The 15,819-nt window shown below is 38.4% G+C and overlaps 1 protein-coding gene across 1 annotated transcript in view; it reads left to right on the top strand.

The window, feature by feature from the left end:
- The first annotated feature begins 721 nt into the window (after positions 1-721).
- LOC113238350 (mitogen-activated protein kinase kinase kinase 10) overlaps positions 722-15,819 on the top strand; it is a 75,281-nt gene continuing 60,183 nt past the window's right edge. Inside the window, exon 1 of the mRNA XM_026475191.1 lies at positions 722-1,452. Within this exon, the coding sequence (XP_026330976.1) occupies positions 777-1,452 (676 nt within the window). The 5' untranslated portion in view covers positions 722-776. The remainder of the gene's footprint in view (positions 1,453-15,819) is intronic.

Raw genomic sequence — 15,819 nt, forward strand, 5'->3', positions numbered from 1 at the left:
CTCGTGCACTTCTCTAAGCGTTACCACGGTTACCTACTGTGTGAGTGACTTTTTGGACGGTCAGAAGACTTGAAATGGTGCCCAGCTATAGAAAACCTGAATAGATCTTAGAGAAAAATTATGTTTCATTGATGGACAGTATTTTTTATAGACTCGCTGGAAATACGTAAAATTTCATATTTTATAATTTAGTAAGCTGATTGCCTGCAATACTATGATATTTGTATTCTTTCAGTGAGTATTTTACAAAAGTAAAGGTATACATCAATAAAACTTATTTGTTGAATATTTACAAAATATTATTTTGTCAATGGAGATAATAATGTTAATAGATTGTATGTTTAGCCTGTGGCTGAGTGTACCGTTTTAATTCATTAAATACTACCACCTCCAGTCAACAGTATTTCGTAAAATATGGCAGCACTGTTCACAGATTGTCAATTTGTCACTGACTTCGTTGTGGTATGGTTGTCATTTCGTCTGTTTATCGGATTGTGATAAATGAATGGAAATTAATTGATACTATCGCAACCACCACATTTTGAAACCTCTCTATAGACGTCGCCGCGTGTGATTATACAAATCAGTGAATCTTTCTTAGTGAACAAGCGGACACAACACCGCCATGATCGATGTGGGAAACAAAGATGGCGGAATAATACGGTGATCATAACCAAACGTGTTTTGTTGTGTGTAGTAATGTGCGATAGTGGGTGGCCGCTGCAGCAGTGTCGGGCGTGAGTGGAGCGGAGCGCGATGCGGGCGCGGCCGGGGTGATGCCGCCGCGGCCCGCGGCCGGCCGAGCGGCCATGGCGGCCGACGACGAACACCCGCCGCTGACTCTGGTTACGGCTGTGTACGACTATGTTGCGCAAGGCGAAGATGAGCTGTCGCTGCGGCGTGCGGAGATCATAGAGGTGCTCTCAAAAGACGCCAACATCTCCGGCGACGACGGCTGGTGGACAGGCAAGATCGGGGACCGCGTCGGTATCTTCCCATCAGTCTACGTGACTGAGGAGGACCCACTAGCCGTCAATCCACCGTGGGTGTCCTTCTCCGAGCTCAAACTAGAGGAGGTTATCGGTGTCGGAGGCTTTGGGAAAGTGTATCGTGGTTATTGGAACGATGAAGTGGTGGCGGTCAAAGCCGCGCGGCAGGACGCGAGTGACGACATCGAGGTGATCAAGGAGAGCGTGCTGCAGGAGGCCAAGTTGTTCTGGATGTTGCAGCACGAGAATATAGTATCTTTGAAGGGCGTATGTCTCGAGGAGCCGAATCTCTGTCTAGTGATGGAGTACGCTCGCGGTGGGCCACTGAACCGTGTACTGTCGGGCCGCAAGATCCGGCCTGGCATACTGGTGGACTGGGCGATCCAGGTCGCGCGCGGCATGGCGTATCTCCACGTCGACGCACCTATATCTCTTATACATCGAGACCTGAAAAGTTCTAATGGTGAGTTGTCATTAAACTACTTTACCAGTTTCTTGAACAAGAGACATACATATGTTTTCATATAACAATGCACACTTGACATTAATTGTTGAACTGGAATAAATTAATTTTATAAACCTGCACATTAGTAACCAATTTTAATTTGGTGATAAGCTGTATATACATATCTTATTAGGTCACAGCTGAAGGAATTTGATAGCAATTGTTATCTCTAGAAAACCCCACATTCTATAACCATCACCCTGGTAACACATTTTTACTGTTGATATTTACATTTGCCTGTCTGCACTGGCCAATACACGAAATGTAATTACTCAAAATATAATAATGCCTTATCAAAATAAACTTATAATTAAAATAAAACATTAATGCATCTTGTTATTTTTAGACATTCTTAAAAAGTGCATTATAATTATGTACGGAGAGATGCACAACTTTTCTTTTAATTCAATGTACTTTCGAGTATAAGACTGTCTATGCATTAGGTTATTTGTAACCACCTCAACTGGTACATGTCTGAATCTACTTCCCATTCATGTTTTGTGTAGCAGGTGGCCAGTTCTAGTATAACAGTCAACAGTTACACACTTGTTTACATATTGCCTCCAGAGCGTAATGGTACAAGATCTGTGAATGAATGAATGAATTTGAATGTTTAGCATGGTATCGGTATAGGTTTAAGGGTTGGCCAAGGTTTCTGTACTGGGACTGAAGGCTGATGATATGCTTTTCAGAAAATTTCCAACCAGTGTGGCTTGAACGTCACCTTGGAATATAGAAATGGATCAAAGACGCTTATTCCCATTCGTCGTCACTGGCTTTATCCAATGGAATTTAAAATATCCCAGGAGGTGCCAGTAGTAACAAATGGAATAAAAATACAGACTGAACAGGCAAATAGTGTGTTTTAAATTCTATTTGTTATCTCCGTTTCACCAGGTGGTGACCTGGTAACATATGGGTTTTTTCCCCATTTGTTGCCAGTGGGAACAAAGCCAGTGATGATGACTGGGAATAAGCGGTCAAAGATGGGGCTTAATGTAGGCTCTGGTGTATATGCTGTGCAACACAGTTTTGACTACAAATTGAACATAGGCTGGCATACTTCCATCTGTCAGGGTGAAACTATAATCTCTCAGTTCAAAATAAACCTGACTAAAGGTTAATACTGACAGCTGCATTATACATATATAACTCAAAACTCTTAGTCTTCCAAATAGTGCAGTATGTAGAGAACTATGTGAATGTCTTAAATGTTGAAGAGGAACAAAGTGGATTTCGCTGTTCGCACGACATGACGTCATAGACGGCAAAGAGGTAGCAAATGCGGTTGTTTTGCAACTGGAGACAGGGATGACTTCATAGACCCCAAATCATTAATTTGGATTGCACATTTCACACAAAGCTCATCCTCCTGGTACAACGCTTCCCGTAACATCTTTATTTTTTTTATTTATTTTATTGTTTTAATAAAAAAGTATACATAAATATTGTAAAGCACCATCAACCCTACTAGGGGTTTATCTCGATGCCATTCATTCCTTCTGCTAAAAATTAAAATATCCCTGTCATTACCACTGGTAACAAATGGAATAAAAAATCCCAATTAATGTTTGTTTATTGCTGTCATTGAAAGTGAATAAAATAAATTTCAAGTTTAATGATAAAAATACAGATCTTATTAAAAAAATCAGTCTTGAACATCAGATATTTCCAATACCATACAATGATTAAAAACCACTCAACAATCAGACTGGGAATAAGCAAAAAATAACTGTCCTTGCTGAATCATTAATACACATGTTTCGCTCATAATCTAATAAACAAGTAAACAGAAACTCTTTTTTTAACTTGACAAGGTTATTTTTATTTTACATTTTTATTCGACCAGAACTTAAAAAAAAATGCAACTCATTATCTGCATCTATTTGGTAGGTCCTTGAGCAACCCATCATTATACCTCCCACATTCTTTGTTATGATCACCCACATATCATACTGTGCCAAATTGACACATGAAATTTACGAAAGCATTAATTTTCATGCCTCAGATATTTGAGTGATTGATAGCAGTGAAGATTATTGGTACATGTTTTAGCTGAACGATTTTGAAAAGCAAAGGCAGGGGGTCCAGGCCGAGGCTTTCTTCTCAGGCAAATGTGTTCAATGATTTCATAAATAGTGACATAATCAGCTAAAACAAAAGAACACGAACCCATTGTCAGTCAGTTTGCACCAGTCAGGTCATTGGCCCCTCAAGAAATTTCACTACTGATTTTCTTTATTTTGATTTGTGCTTATAGTTCCGTATAACAATTTCTTTATAAGAAATTGCATTGTTTTGTTGAGTTTTGGCGTTAATTTGTATTCTATTTCATTTGTTAAATAAATAACTTTAAAACGAAAAAACTGACCTCAAAACTTTGCCTATCTGCTTTCCCTCGGACGGACAGCCCTCTATGCAGAGCGTGCGTGGAGGGGGAGGAAACAGGTGCTCATATCCTACTTCAATACTTCGTCGTGGCCAACTACCAAGTAAAATACCTTGCAGTGACGAGGTACCATCCGCTTCCGTTGTGTTCGTTGCCGCGGCCTCCTCAACGACTATCTAGACGCAGATGGAAATCTTGTCCAAACGAATTATATGAACATAAACGCAAAGTAGCATCTGACTACCATTTCCATAATCAAATTAACTCTAGGCCACCAGAACATTTCATTTTTATTGGATATACGTATCTATGTGCCAAGTTTTATTAAAAACGGTTAACAGAAAGTGAGCAAAATTCAATAAAACAATTCAACTGTTGATTTGCCAAACTTAGTGGTGGAATATTTTCTTCAAATTGAAATGAGACTACTACTGACATACCCCTTTGTAACAAAAAAAGAATCAGAAAAAAATGTATACGCTTCTATAACAAGATTCCGGTTGATATACAAAATTTGCCTTTCACAAGGTTTAAAACTATAGTGAAACAAAAACTTTATACTAAAGGTTATTATACAACTTCTGCGTACTTGGATGACAAAAATCCGTGGTAGTAACCCGTTTAGCTCATGGAGGTAGTCTCGATCTCTGATGTTTCAAATAAAAAGAAATATTGTAAATGTTATTTACAAAGAGCAACCCCTAGAGTTTCTTGCTCATTCTTCTCAGGGGAATCTGCCTTACGAATGAGCGGTAGAGTTTAACTATTGTGACGATTTCAAGTGTAATGATGCTTACCTATGAAATAAAGATTATTTTGAATTTGAATTTGAATCATACAAAAGTTAAATGTTGATTTTTGGTACAAAATAGATACTATTATTGTTTATGGTAGCAACAGTCATCTTATCCCTTGACTTTTTTAATTGTGATAACATGACATTGCTAATATGAAATAAATCACATATTCTACACAATTAACATGGACATTGAAGTGATAATATATCACTAATTATTAACTTAAACTGTGCATAGAATTTGTTAAACTCCTACTTGTTAAAATAGCAGTATCTAAATATCTTGTACCATTCCCACAGCTTTTCCTCCTGGCCATTTATAGAAAACACGTTAGCTGGAAGTCTTGACTACTCCCTATATGGCTAACTCTCTTATTTTCATTGGGAAAATATATAATTATCTCCATTTAATAGTGCCATACATGTAAATACCTTATTAAGACAATATTAAAATTAATTAATATCATTAATACAATGACGACAATATTAAACATTATGCAAGAGTTGGGTTATGAAACAAACAGTTTAGTGCACCATTAAAGATTAATTACATGGAGTTTTAAAGTGTTATGACCTGAGATCAGACAAAATATGTAACTGAAACTTGATTTCAAAAGTAACACACAAGAAGTGAATAATAACTTTCTTTTAAATCAAAGAATGATAAAAATCACCATCATCATCAACTTACACACCAACTGCTGGTCATAAGCCTCATCTCGCCGCTGCCAACCACCTTCCTCAGGTCGCCCGTCCATCTAGCCGCATGGTAAAAATAATGGCGGTATTTTTTTGTGTACATGGAATATGTTACGCGATTATTTCGACATTTGTAAACCGATTTCGATTATTTTTTTTTGTTAGAAAGAAGGTATAACAATAATAAAGTCCCAGACAACCACACAAATTATCTTGTCTCACTCAAACTTGTGTAAGGACGAACACAGCGAAACTTTTGAGATTGGTTAAAATTATTACTTACAATTATAAAACTTTTAAATACACACCACCTTAGTAAACTAATTGCTGTTACACGTCAAAAAAAATAGAATGAATTACAATAATACCTAGATTTCAGTGGCAGGTATTAACCACTTTGGTGAATATTACTTTTTAAAGTTCTGAGCCCCAAATCTACTAATTTTCTTGAATTCACTGGTTAGTGTGATTTCATTGAGACTCCACTGAAATTATATTGCAATTATGATAATATTTGTTCTTCTTCTAGAATCCAGTCGCAGTGGCAGTTGAGTATTAGATTGCCAGTGGCGTGGCAGTGATGGCATTCATTCTATCACAAACAATCGATGTTGCCTTATCAACTACTATTGAAATTTCTGTGTATGTCTTAATTTTGATCTTGTTTAATCAGCAACTAAGGGACGTATTCCAGAACTCTACTCAATGCTCAAGTCAGGACTTGAGTATGATTTCAAGCACTGGAAATACGACCCTAATGGCAAGGACTTGAGTATGATTTCTAGTGCTTTAAATCATACTCAAATCCTGACTTGAGCATTGAGTAGAGTTCTGGTATACAACCCTTAGTTTTCAAATTTAGTGTATTTTTTCTGTGTCAAATAATCTATAGAGTATGCCATTGACTCATTCAAGAGCAGAAAAACAAAAAATTGCAATGGCTTGAATAGTAGAATAACTTTTAGGAAAGTGCGAAACATGCCATGCATGCAACCTTGACATTAATATTCCAATGACACGCAACTGAGATAGGTTAAAATTAGCAGATTTGACATTCCATATTATGAATTTACAAAACAAAAAACGCAATTCATCTATATGACACAGTTCTATCTCACCACCGCACTACATGTCTTTCAACCCTGACGTTGGCGAAATCGTCGCGCAAAACGACGGAGCCATACATACAAAAGTTGAAGTTGAAGTTGATACAGTTCTATGGAAATCTCCATAGAAGACTGCCATTAACTGACTGTCACTGACATGGCTCCCGTTGCTAGATGGCACGCGATACGCTGTAGACTGCCCAATGTGGCAATAATGGCTGTTTGACTGACTTTGCCACTCCAAACACTGGAGGCATATGTTACTGTGGGCCTCACAATTGCCTTGTATAATCAGAAAGTCATCTTTGGTTTTAGACCCCAATGCTGTCCTGCCATAACGACTACAGATACCTAAGGCCATCTTGGCCTTGTTGACCATGTTAAGTATGACAGTTCCGACTCGCCCCTCCGTTGGCGCGGGAGCCCTGGCGTAAGCTAGGGCGGCCAGGCGGCGTCGTGGTGAATGTGCACTGATCCCACGGCGCCAACTCAACCGGCGAGAGGGAAACCCGGGGTTTTAGTGGGGTAGCACTCCAGTCTGGAGGGACACTCCAGCCTGGAGGGAGAGTCCCCATATAACCCCTGAGTCTCCCTGGGCTCAGGGGTATCCATAAAGATTTCCCCCCGGTCAAAAGAAAAAAAAAAGGTATGACAGTTCCACTTTAGGGTTTGATCTAGGTTTATCCCTAGATATTTAACTTCTGCGGAAAAACTCACAGTCCTGCCAACAAGTATTAATTGTAAGAAATTCATAACAGGAATTGTCAATTAATCATGTGTGCTGGTTGCTTTGCCTATTCCGATTTCTGCTTATGGCATAATGCAACTGTCTACCCTAATATGTTGCAAAGATGTATGAATAGATCAATTAGGTTGACTTAGGTTTTTTTTCAGTGTATTATTAGGGATTCCCTATCTATTAACTTTACCTTCCATTGTTTTACCATAATTAAGAAGAATCACCTAAATAACTGTAGTGTTTATTTTTATTACTTTGTTTGTTATTCCAACTGCAGATCATTGACCTTTAGACTGTTTCAACAATCTTAACATTTAATTAAATACAAGTTTCCTTTTGCATACTAAGTCCCTCTCTAAATTATAAATATTTTTGTTTCTTTTGTCCACATACTTCTTGTGTCTACATTTCAATTCAAATATTTTGCTCTTTGAACATCAGTGTCCCAACGGTTTGCAATGTGGACACTCGATGAGGAGGTCCTAGGTTAGATTCCCTGTAAGACCAATTTAGGAAATTATCTTTTATCTTTTTTGGCAAAAAATTCCTGCTCATTTGAGCTCCATTTCACCTGATGGAAAGTGACGATGAGGTCGACAATGGAGAATGCAAATCTAAACAATTGGTTTTGCTCTGAGTGTTCTAGATAGTGTCCCAAAGTGAAATCCATTGCTAGCTGGAGACCAAGTAATTGGTGTGGTTGTCTGGCACATTATTATTGTTATAAAATTGTTTATTGCAAAAGACACTTAAAACGAATGCCACAAAGGACATAATTCTGCCGTCCACTAACTAAAACGGGGCTAAGTGACAAATAGTCAAATCTAGGGTCGGTGGACTTAAAGCACATACGTCAAAAAAGTGCTTCATTTGTTAATTTATAATTACATATTTTTTTGTGTTGCTTACAGTGTTGAAGAGAATGATGTATTTGAAAAAGACGCCTCTAGAATAAAGTTAGTTTAGTTTATGGAGTAACAAATGAATTTGACTTAAGTGCTTTAGCCAGTTGATGTATTAATTTAAATGAATGATCTTGGATTTTGACTTATGTGTGACCCTAGAAATAATGTTTTAAATAGAAATAATTGAACACAACATTGTCTTTTAAAAACAGTCAAAATTAGTTAACATATTGGAACTTATTGACTTATTGACTTATTGGAACCTACCCTAACGATGCATAGCTGAAATATCATGAAACAATTAATATTTTGTCACTTAGCCTTAACTTAATGGACGGCAGAATTATACCAAGGTGCTTATTTCCAGCTAACCCTAGGCATCTTAACGTTGGCGTTACTTGGTACTTGGTACTTGGTGCAACGGGCTGGTATCCGCAACTCGACGACAAAGCGCCTATTTTGCGTGTGGTGGGTGCAGGGTCCTACTCGTGCCACCCAAGCTCCTCCAGGAATCTCAACAGCCTCCTTGGTTTGCTGAAGACTTCGGGGAGCGACCTTGGCACTCCAAGGTACTTTGCCCTGTAGTTGGCCACGCCGGAGCACTGGAGTAGGATGTACGCAGCCGTTTCCTCCCCGTCCATGCACGCTCTGCATAGAGGGCTGTCTGTAATACCTAAATTTGGCGTTTTTGACCAATGTTATGTGCCTGCACTCTTCAAACTGTTGATCAATTTTAAATGACCGCATTCCCCGAAACTGACACTGGCCGAAACCTGGCCTAGTAACCGCCATTAAGGAAGTAATAACAATCCTAGCCATGATGTTTAAAGGAAGTCTGCGGATCGAACATCGAGCAAATAACCAGAAATATATACGATGGGGACTAATCATGTGCGAGCACATGCCTTTTGATTTGGTTTTTTATTTTTTTAAACTCGTTTTCTTTTTGACTGATATTTTTGTTAGTCAGTTGTCACGGAAAATAAGCTGGATAAAATACGTTCCTTAAAATCCTAAAGTATTTTTACTCTTTTGCCTTTCTCCCTCTGTCTAAAATCTACTAGGCAAGCGTTTCGCCAACATTTTCGTAAACATTAATTATTAATGTTGATATTGTATTATGTAGCATATTATATTCTCTTTTGTTTTGTAGTACTCTTGCCAATAAAAATGTGTCTATATCTGTTGCCTAGTGTCTCCATGGCCAAACGGTTACCATGCTGGTCTGCCACGCAGAGGTTCCGGTTACGACTCCCGGACTGGGAGAAATATTTCCTTACATTTATTTCTCTCGCGAGTTTGGGTGTAATTTGTGGTCGTCTATGTGTGTGTCCATGGCAACCGCGATACAGGTTTTCCCTAGTACAGAACTATAACTGAACTGTCTGACACTTGACACTAACCATTCAACATAAGTTCAATATGAGTTGTCCGGTAGGGTCCAAATCTGGTGAGCTGTAATATAGGTCTAGTACCTAGTACGAACTCCAGTCTCTCGGAAATTGCTCTTATATTTAACATTGGATCTGTTTAATATGAGATTTGTGTTATAGAAATAAATCGTTATTATTATTACCAATTTCTAAATACATAGGACACTAAAAGAAGTTTTTTCCATTTTAATTATAGACATTCAACGGCTAAATTACAAACCTTACTAGGCTAGTTAAACTTACTTTTTAATCAGCCTCGTTTATCGACCTTAACAACAGCACGTTTTATAATCTCGTAAACAAAACGATTACCTCATTAAACGCAAAGGGCTGTGGGAACAAACGTCAATTCTAAGTATTGACACGTTTGTTCTTCGAATTTTTGACGTCACTGCGGATTCCTCCGCATTTATATTCAATAATGAGAACGTGTTAGAGTTTACTTTTATTAATTGAAGTGTTTTTATTATCTATTTTGTTCATTTTTTAATTCTGACATGTACAATTGTACAACCATAAGATACCTGCACCCCCTATCCGTCTATTTTGTCCTAACTACGATAATTGCATAAAAGGTGTTAAACAACTTTAACCTATGACCCGTAAAATTAATTTTGAATTGTAAACAAAAAGGCCCAACCACCTTTTCAATTAAATAAAACTTTTATAATATCAATTAATGAAACGAACAAGTCGTGTGCCTGGTGATCGCAAAGAAGTGCCCCTCAGAGGTACTGCCACTGCGCCTCTCACCCTGAGACACAAATTGACAAGTCCCATGTGCCTGTAATTTCACCAGCACTATTACCCATCAAAATCGTACTTCCAGCAATGGTTGACATTTTATTCTATATCGAATTTGGCTAGAGTAGGATGGGAAAAGCTTGCCGTGCATTCCGATAGCAAGCCATACGCTTTCAACGCGAGAAACCTTCATTTAGGTGTGACCATAGATATCTTCAGAAAGTGGCGAAAAGTCCTCAGCCTGCTTGAAACTGAAACGTCTTCCAAGTATATTCCACTCATGTGCATTGAGGCTGCATTTTGGATCCCTGCTCCGTAAAGAGTAATAAGCCCAAATTCACGACTTTGCCGAGGAACTAAAGTGAGCATAATACCTATAAATCTAGAAGTATTTCAATTAAATTTCATACTAGCTTTCCACCATGGGACGGGACAAAAAAGTCCTGTCTGGTGGTAAGCGACATGCGTCCATAGCAGTTGCAGTGCCACTCGGAGCTTTAAATCGCAGACATTACAAGTTCTATGTGGCTGTCATTTCACCAGCACCCTTACTCTTCAGAACGCAGTAATGTTCAAGTTACCGCTTGGTGACAGAAATGGGCAAGTTGGCAGTACTTTCCTGGACGAACCCTTTCACATGAAAATAAAGTGATTTGTGAAAATATACACCTTTTTGTAGCTTACATTTTGCACTTCAACACTTCTTGTGTAACACGTGTTTTTCACTCGTCAATTGACAAACAAGTATCAGATTCGTATGTTTCTGGGACATTAACATGATCGACGGATGTAGGTCGTAACTGCTCATTTGCTTAGCTGTAATCAATATGATTTCCACTCGCCATTTATAGCTGATCTATGAATATGTATCACGGCAGTTGGCTAGAAGATCCAATTAACCAGTTTTTGAAGTCTGTTCTTTATAGACGGCTAATGTCATATAATGTAATAATAGTCTATTTGTGATCGATTTTCGTATTATGTACATTATATTGCTGGAGACAGCTGTTATCCAAGGTGAAGCCATAGAAAGGGCCATGATCACTCCCGTGGCCGTTTTGACAGATTACAATAGTGAGGTCAAATCTCAATACATTATCGAAAAAATATAATCAAATGCGAGTCAAATCTATAATTTTTTAGATTTATAACTAGTATTGCAAGGGGTAGCTGATTACAAAGTTTTAACGAAACGAAAATAAAAATGTTTATCTAATATATCGTCAATTCGAAACTGCTTTGTTTTGCACTAAGCTTCGACGCGAGTTTGCCGGAGATAGAAGTTGTGCTGAACAGCGGTCCCATAAGTGACGATCGTATAAATTTTACTGCACGTCACAATTGACAACAATAAACAGCAATTAACTCCTTGAACATAGTTATGAATTAATACGAAACTTGATGAACGGACAAATGTCAAAACGGCCATCATAGCGTGCCGTTACTATAGAGTAAGGAAAGGTCGCTTTGTAAATGCGGGCCAGACGAAGGAACCGCTTAGCACATTTTCTTCAACAGATCTAAGTATTTTGTCTCGCTACAAGATATCCGCTGTAGCGATGGCGCTACGGCAAAAAAGTCATTTAAAACCAAAAAAAGCAAAGATCTAAAACAAGCACATAAAAAAATTCGTATGGTCCGTTGGTACTTGGTCCGTTGGTTCTTTTTCTTAGTTGGCATAGCACGGTCTGCTGGAAGACGCTGGTTAGAATCCAACCGGATCATAGGAATTTTTTGTTCGATCTTAGTCGAATAAAATGACGAATAATAATTATTAACTAACAAGTGGAGTAATTTCACAATAGTAATTGTATATCATGTTGAAACATCATGGCATTCAATAAAAACTTAAAAATGTCAACTTTAAATTATGTTAATTCCCCCTTTTTAACCGACTTCAAAAAAAGGAGAAAGTTCTCACTGCGACAATTTTTTTTATGTAGGTATGTTACGCGATAACTCTGGTATTTGTGAACCGATTTTCATGATTCTTTTTTTGTTGGAAAGAGGGTACCTCCATAGTGGTCCCATTTAATTTTGAAGAAAATCATCCACCTCTAAGGGTGGCTGTTCACGCATTCATTTTTATAAATAGCGCCTAAATTTTATTATAAGAAGCAATTATTTTTATGGTTGATTATGCTATTCTCCAATTCAAGGCGTTTTTCTCTCTCCATATATTTTGAGAAGTGAGAACAGATTTTTATTATCACCTGTGTCAAGTCCCGTATGGTGGCAAACTGGGGGATGAATCAGAGTTACCGCACTTTTCGGTAACCGATTTCAATAAAACTTGGTAATTATATGTAATTCCACATAATTTTGAGGTCGATTTTTATCGTTGATCTTTGTGATAAGATTAACTAGCAATAACATAAAATTATAACTTATTAGGTTTTTGTTATATGTTGTTGACACAGTATCCATTTGTGAGTTGGAGTTGGGTTTATCTGATTCTATTCTTTAGACTATTAATAAAACTCAGTAGCCCAAACACGGGCAAGAACCTGTCCAGTGAATCATGTAGAAAGTAGTGTGGTAATGTGAATCACTCGTGTCAACGTTGTATTTAAACGCAAACATCATTTTCATATTTTATATTTGTTGTTTAGAAACGGCAAATTAATACGAGTTTATGAATTTATTAAGTATCAAATTATATTGTGGTTTATATATTTTGTGAACTTTAAATGTAGGTTAATGGCAGTACAGTTAGAGACGATGAAAACTGACAGCGGCGTCTGCTTTCCAGTAAGGAAAATATATACCGACTCATCCGAAGAACAGAGGCCGATGTGATTATATAGTGTAAAGAGAATAAGTACGTTTTGAGAATAATTTCGTTTCGGATTCTTACATCCACAGCGAAGAAGAACGAACGAAATGTACTATGTCCGGAGAACAAGTAGTCTTGCACATAGACATTTGTTCTACGGATGAGTCGAAACTACAGATTTTAATTGTAATTAAGGAGAACGTGCAGCACCCGGACAAACCAATGTAGGTTTAAGGGTGTGATGTATATATATTTTTGTAATATTCTTAGTGTTTAAAATAAATAAATAAAAAAAAAAAAAAAGAGTACGTCCAGGGAAGTATTGTCACCTTAGCTTTTTCTGCCGTCAAACAGTAATGTGAGTATTACCGCGTTCCAGTTTTGAAGTGTAAGGGTGCTGGCGAAATTACCGGCACATGGAACTTATCAACTTATGTCTCAGGGTGGCGGGTGCAATGGTTTTGCCCCTCTTATCTTTGCGTTTTAAAGTTCTGAGTGGCACTGCAACTGTTATGGACAAGCGTGTCGCTTACCAACAGGCGCACGACTTGTTCATGCTGTCACTTGGTATCATAAAAAAATGTGAAAGGTGAAGATCCCCTTCACACCGTTGAGATAAGGAACTAAATAGAAATGATGAAATATTCCTAACCTGTCCACCTACTGAACTACTTAACAATCATGTGCCAGACGACCACACCAATTAACTGGCGGCTCAGCGGTTTGCACCCTATGCGCTGGACGAAGAGGTGCCGGGTTCGATTCCCGATATAACCAATTTGGGAAATGTACTTTTGTAATTTGGTCTTGGATGTTCTGGGAAATGCCCCAGAATGAATTTTGTTGCTCTGGCACTCACAGGTACAGACAATTTCGTGGTTTCATACCAGGCAGTTGGTGTGGGTCTCGGGCACATAAAAAAGAAACCGAAACTCCTGTACTATAAATACCAGAGCCATTAAATTCAGTCCGGGGCACTTCCAGAACACCTAGACCTAATCCAATTTTGAAAAGTTTTCCAAATTGGTCTTACTTGCCAGGGACCTCTTCAATCTGTGTCCTCACTACAACCCTTGGGCCGCCGACGTTGTCAAATTTGGTCCCTAAAACGACGGAGAAATTTGGATCTGTTTATGTGCGCTGTTATAGCCTTCCACGCAATCGCATCGTAGGTCGTGTTGTTTAAAACGAACAAAGCTATTTATCCGTGCAACCTTGGCCGCGCGCAGTGCCATGCCCGAGCCGGCACGGGGACGGCGGCGGGGCGGCGACTGCAAGACGACGGCGTGTGAACATTTACATCGGATCAGAGGTTGAGTTTCAAAGACAACCTGGGGGTCGATTCAGAACCTTACGATAACTCAGTTGTTGACCGATTTCTTTTCATCCTTATTCACAATACACGAATCGAACGTTAAACTGTCGTATACGAAACCGAACCGAAATGACGTCACACCCGTACAATTACTCGAACTTCTCGACCGGCAAAGGCTACAAACGTTATTCAGAACACAGTTATCGAATGTCCTATTGTTTACAAAGCAAGAATGTAATATGGAAATGCTTATTATTTTAAATAAAGTCTGAATTTTGTTCAATTTTATTCATTTATTTTAATACAAAACTAACTCATTCCTATATTTTAGGGCTTTAAAGTCTTAAAAATGTATATAACAGGATTTTCATTTTTTTTATTATCTATTTCGCCGACTAACTTCGTAAACGCTGTTGGACAACGATATCGAAGAGATTCTGACTCGGGGTCCTGGTCGAAAATTTAGACCCAAGTCTACTGATTCTAAATAATCTCAGTTGTGTGTGGATAGAGTGTCAATGGCAGGATTTTGTACGTTTCGTATTGTGGTTTGTCAGTGGTTAGCCATCGAGCTACTATTCAACTGCCATTGATTTTTTGTGGCATCCTGCTTTTCAACGGAGAGTCGAATATAATTTGGCAAATTTTAAATCGTTGACGTTTAGCCCCTTTTTCCTTTCAACAGTCGATTAAGTGATTGATTCCCAAATGACAACGACGAACTCATTAGCCTGAGGAGGTCCCAAGTACGTTTCCCGGTAGGACCAATTTGGGAAATGAACTTTTTAAACTGGTCTGGGTGTTCCAGCTAGCGCCCTGAAATGAATTCCGTTGCTCTGCTAGGTACTCTTAGTACAGGGTTTACCCTATTTTGAGTCTGTTTTTTTATAACATCTAGTGACAGGACGAACAAGACGTGCACCTGATGGCAAGCCACACGCCTGTCTATAACAACTGTAGTGGCATTCAGAGCTTTAAATTGCAAAGACCTGAGGGGCACTACCACTGCGCCCGTCACCCTGAGACAAAAGTTGACAATTTCGCCAGCACCCTTTACCCTTCAAAACCGGAACACAGTAAAGCTGACATTATTGCTTGGGGGAAGAAATAGGTAAGGTGGCAGGCTACCCTGGACGAACTCTTTCACAAGGAGCTCTACTGCTACTAAGGGCTAAGTCTAGGCTTTTGGTGTAGTTAACTGGGTACATTATTATTAAATGAAGTGTTTGCTGTGTGTGAAGTTGTTAAAAGTTGAGTCAACCGTGACCATGGGACCTGTAAAGGGCCCGAAACGTCGGTTTGTTTGAAAAAACAAATATACGCGATTTAAATCTGGTATGTGTAACAATCGCGAAAACCTAAAAACTCGATATGTTGCAATAAATTGTGGCCTCTGGATTAAAAGTTTTGGTTTTTAAACAAG

Source organism: Hyposmocoma kahamanoa, unplaced genomic scaffold (genome assembly GCF_003589595.1).
Source record: "Hyposmocoma kahamanoa isolate Upper Pololo Valley unplaced genomic scaffold, ASM358959v1 95, whole genome shotgun sequence".
In the NCBI taxonomy this organism is placed as follows: domain Eukaryota; kingdom Metazoa; phylum Arthropoda; class Insecta; order Lepidoptera; family Cosmopterigidae; genus Hyposmocoma; species Hyposmocoma kahamanoa.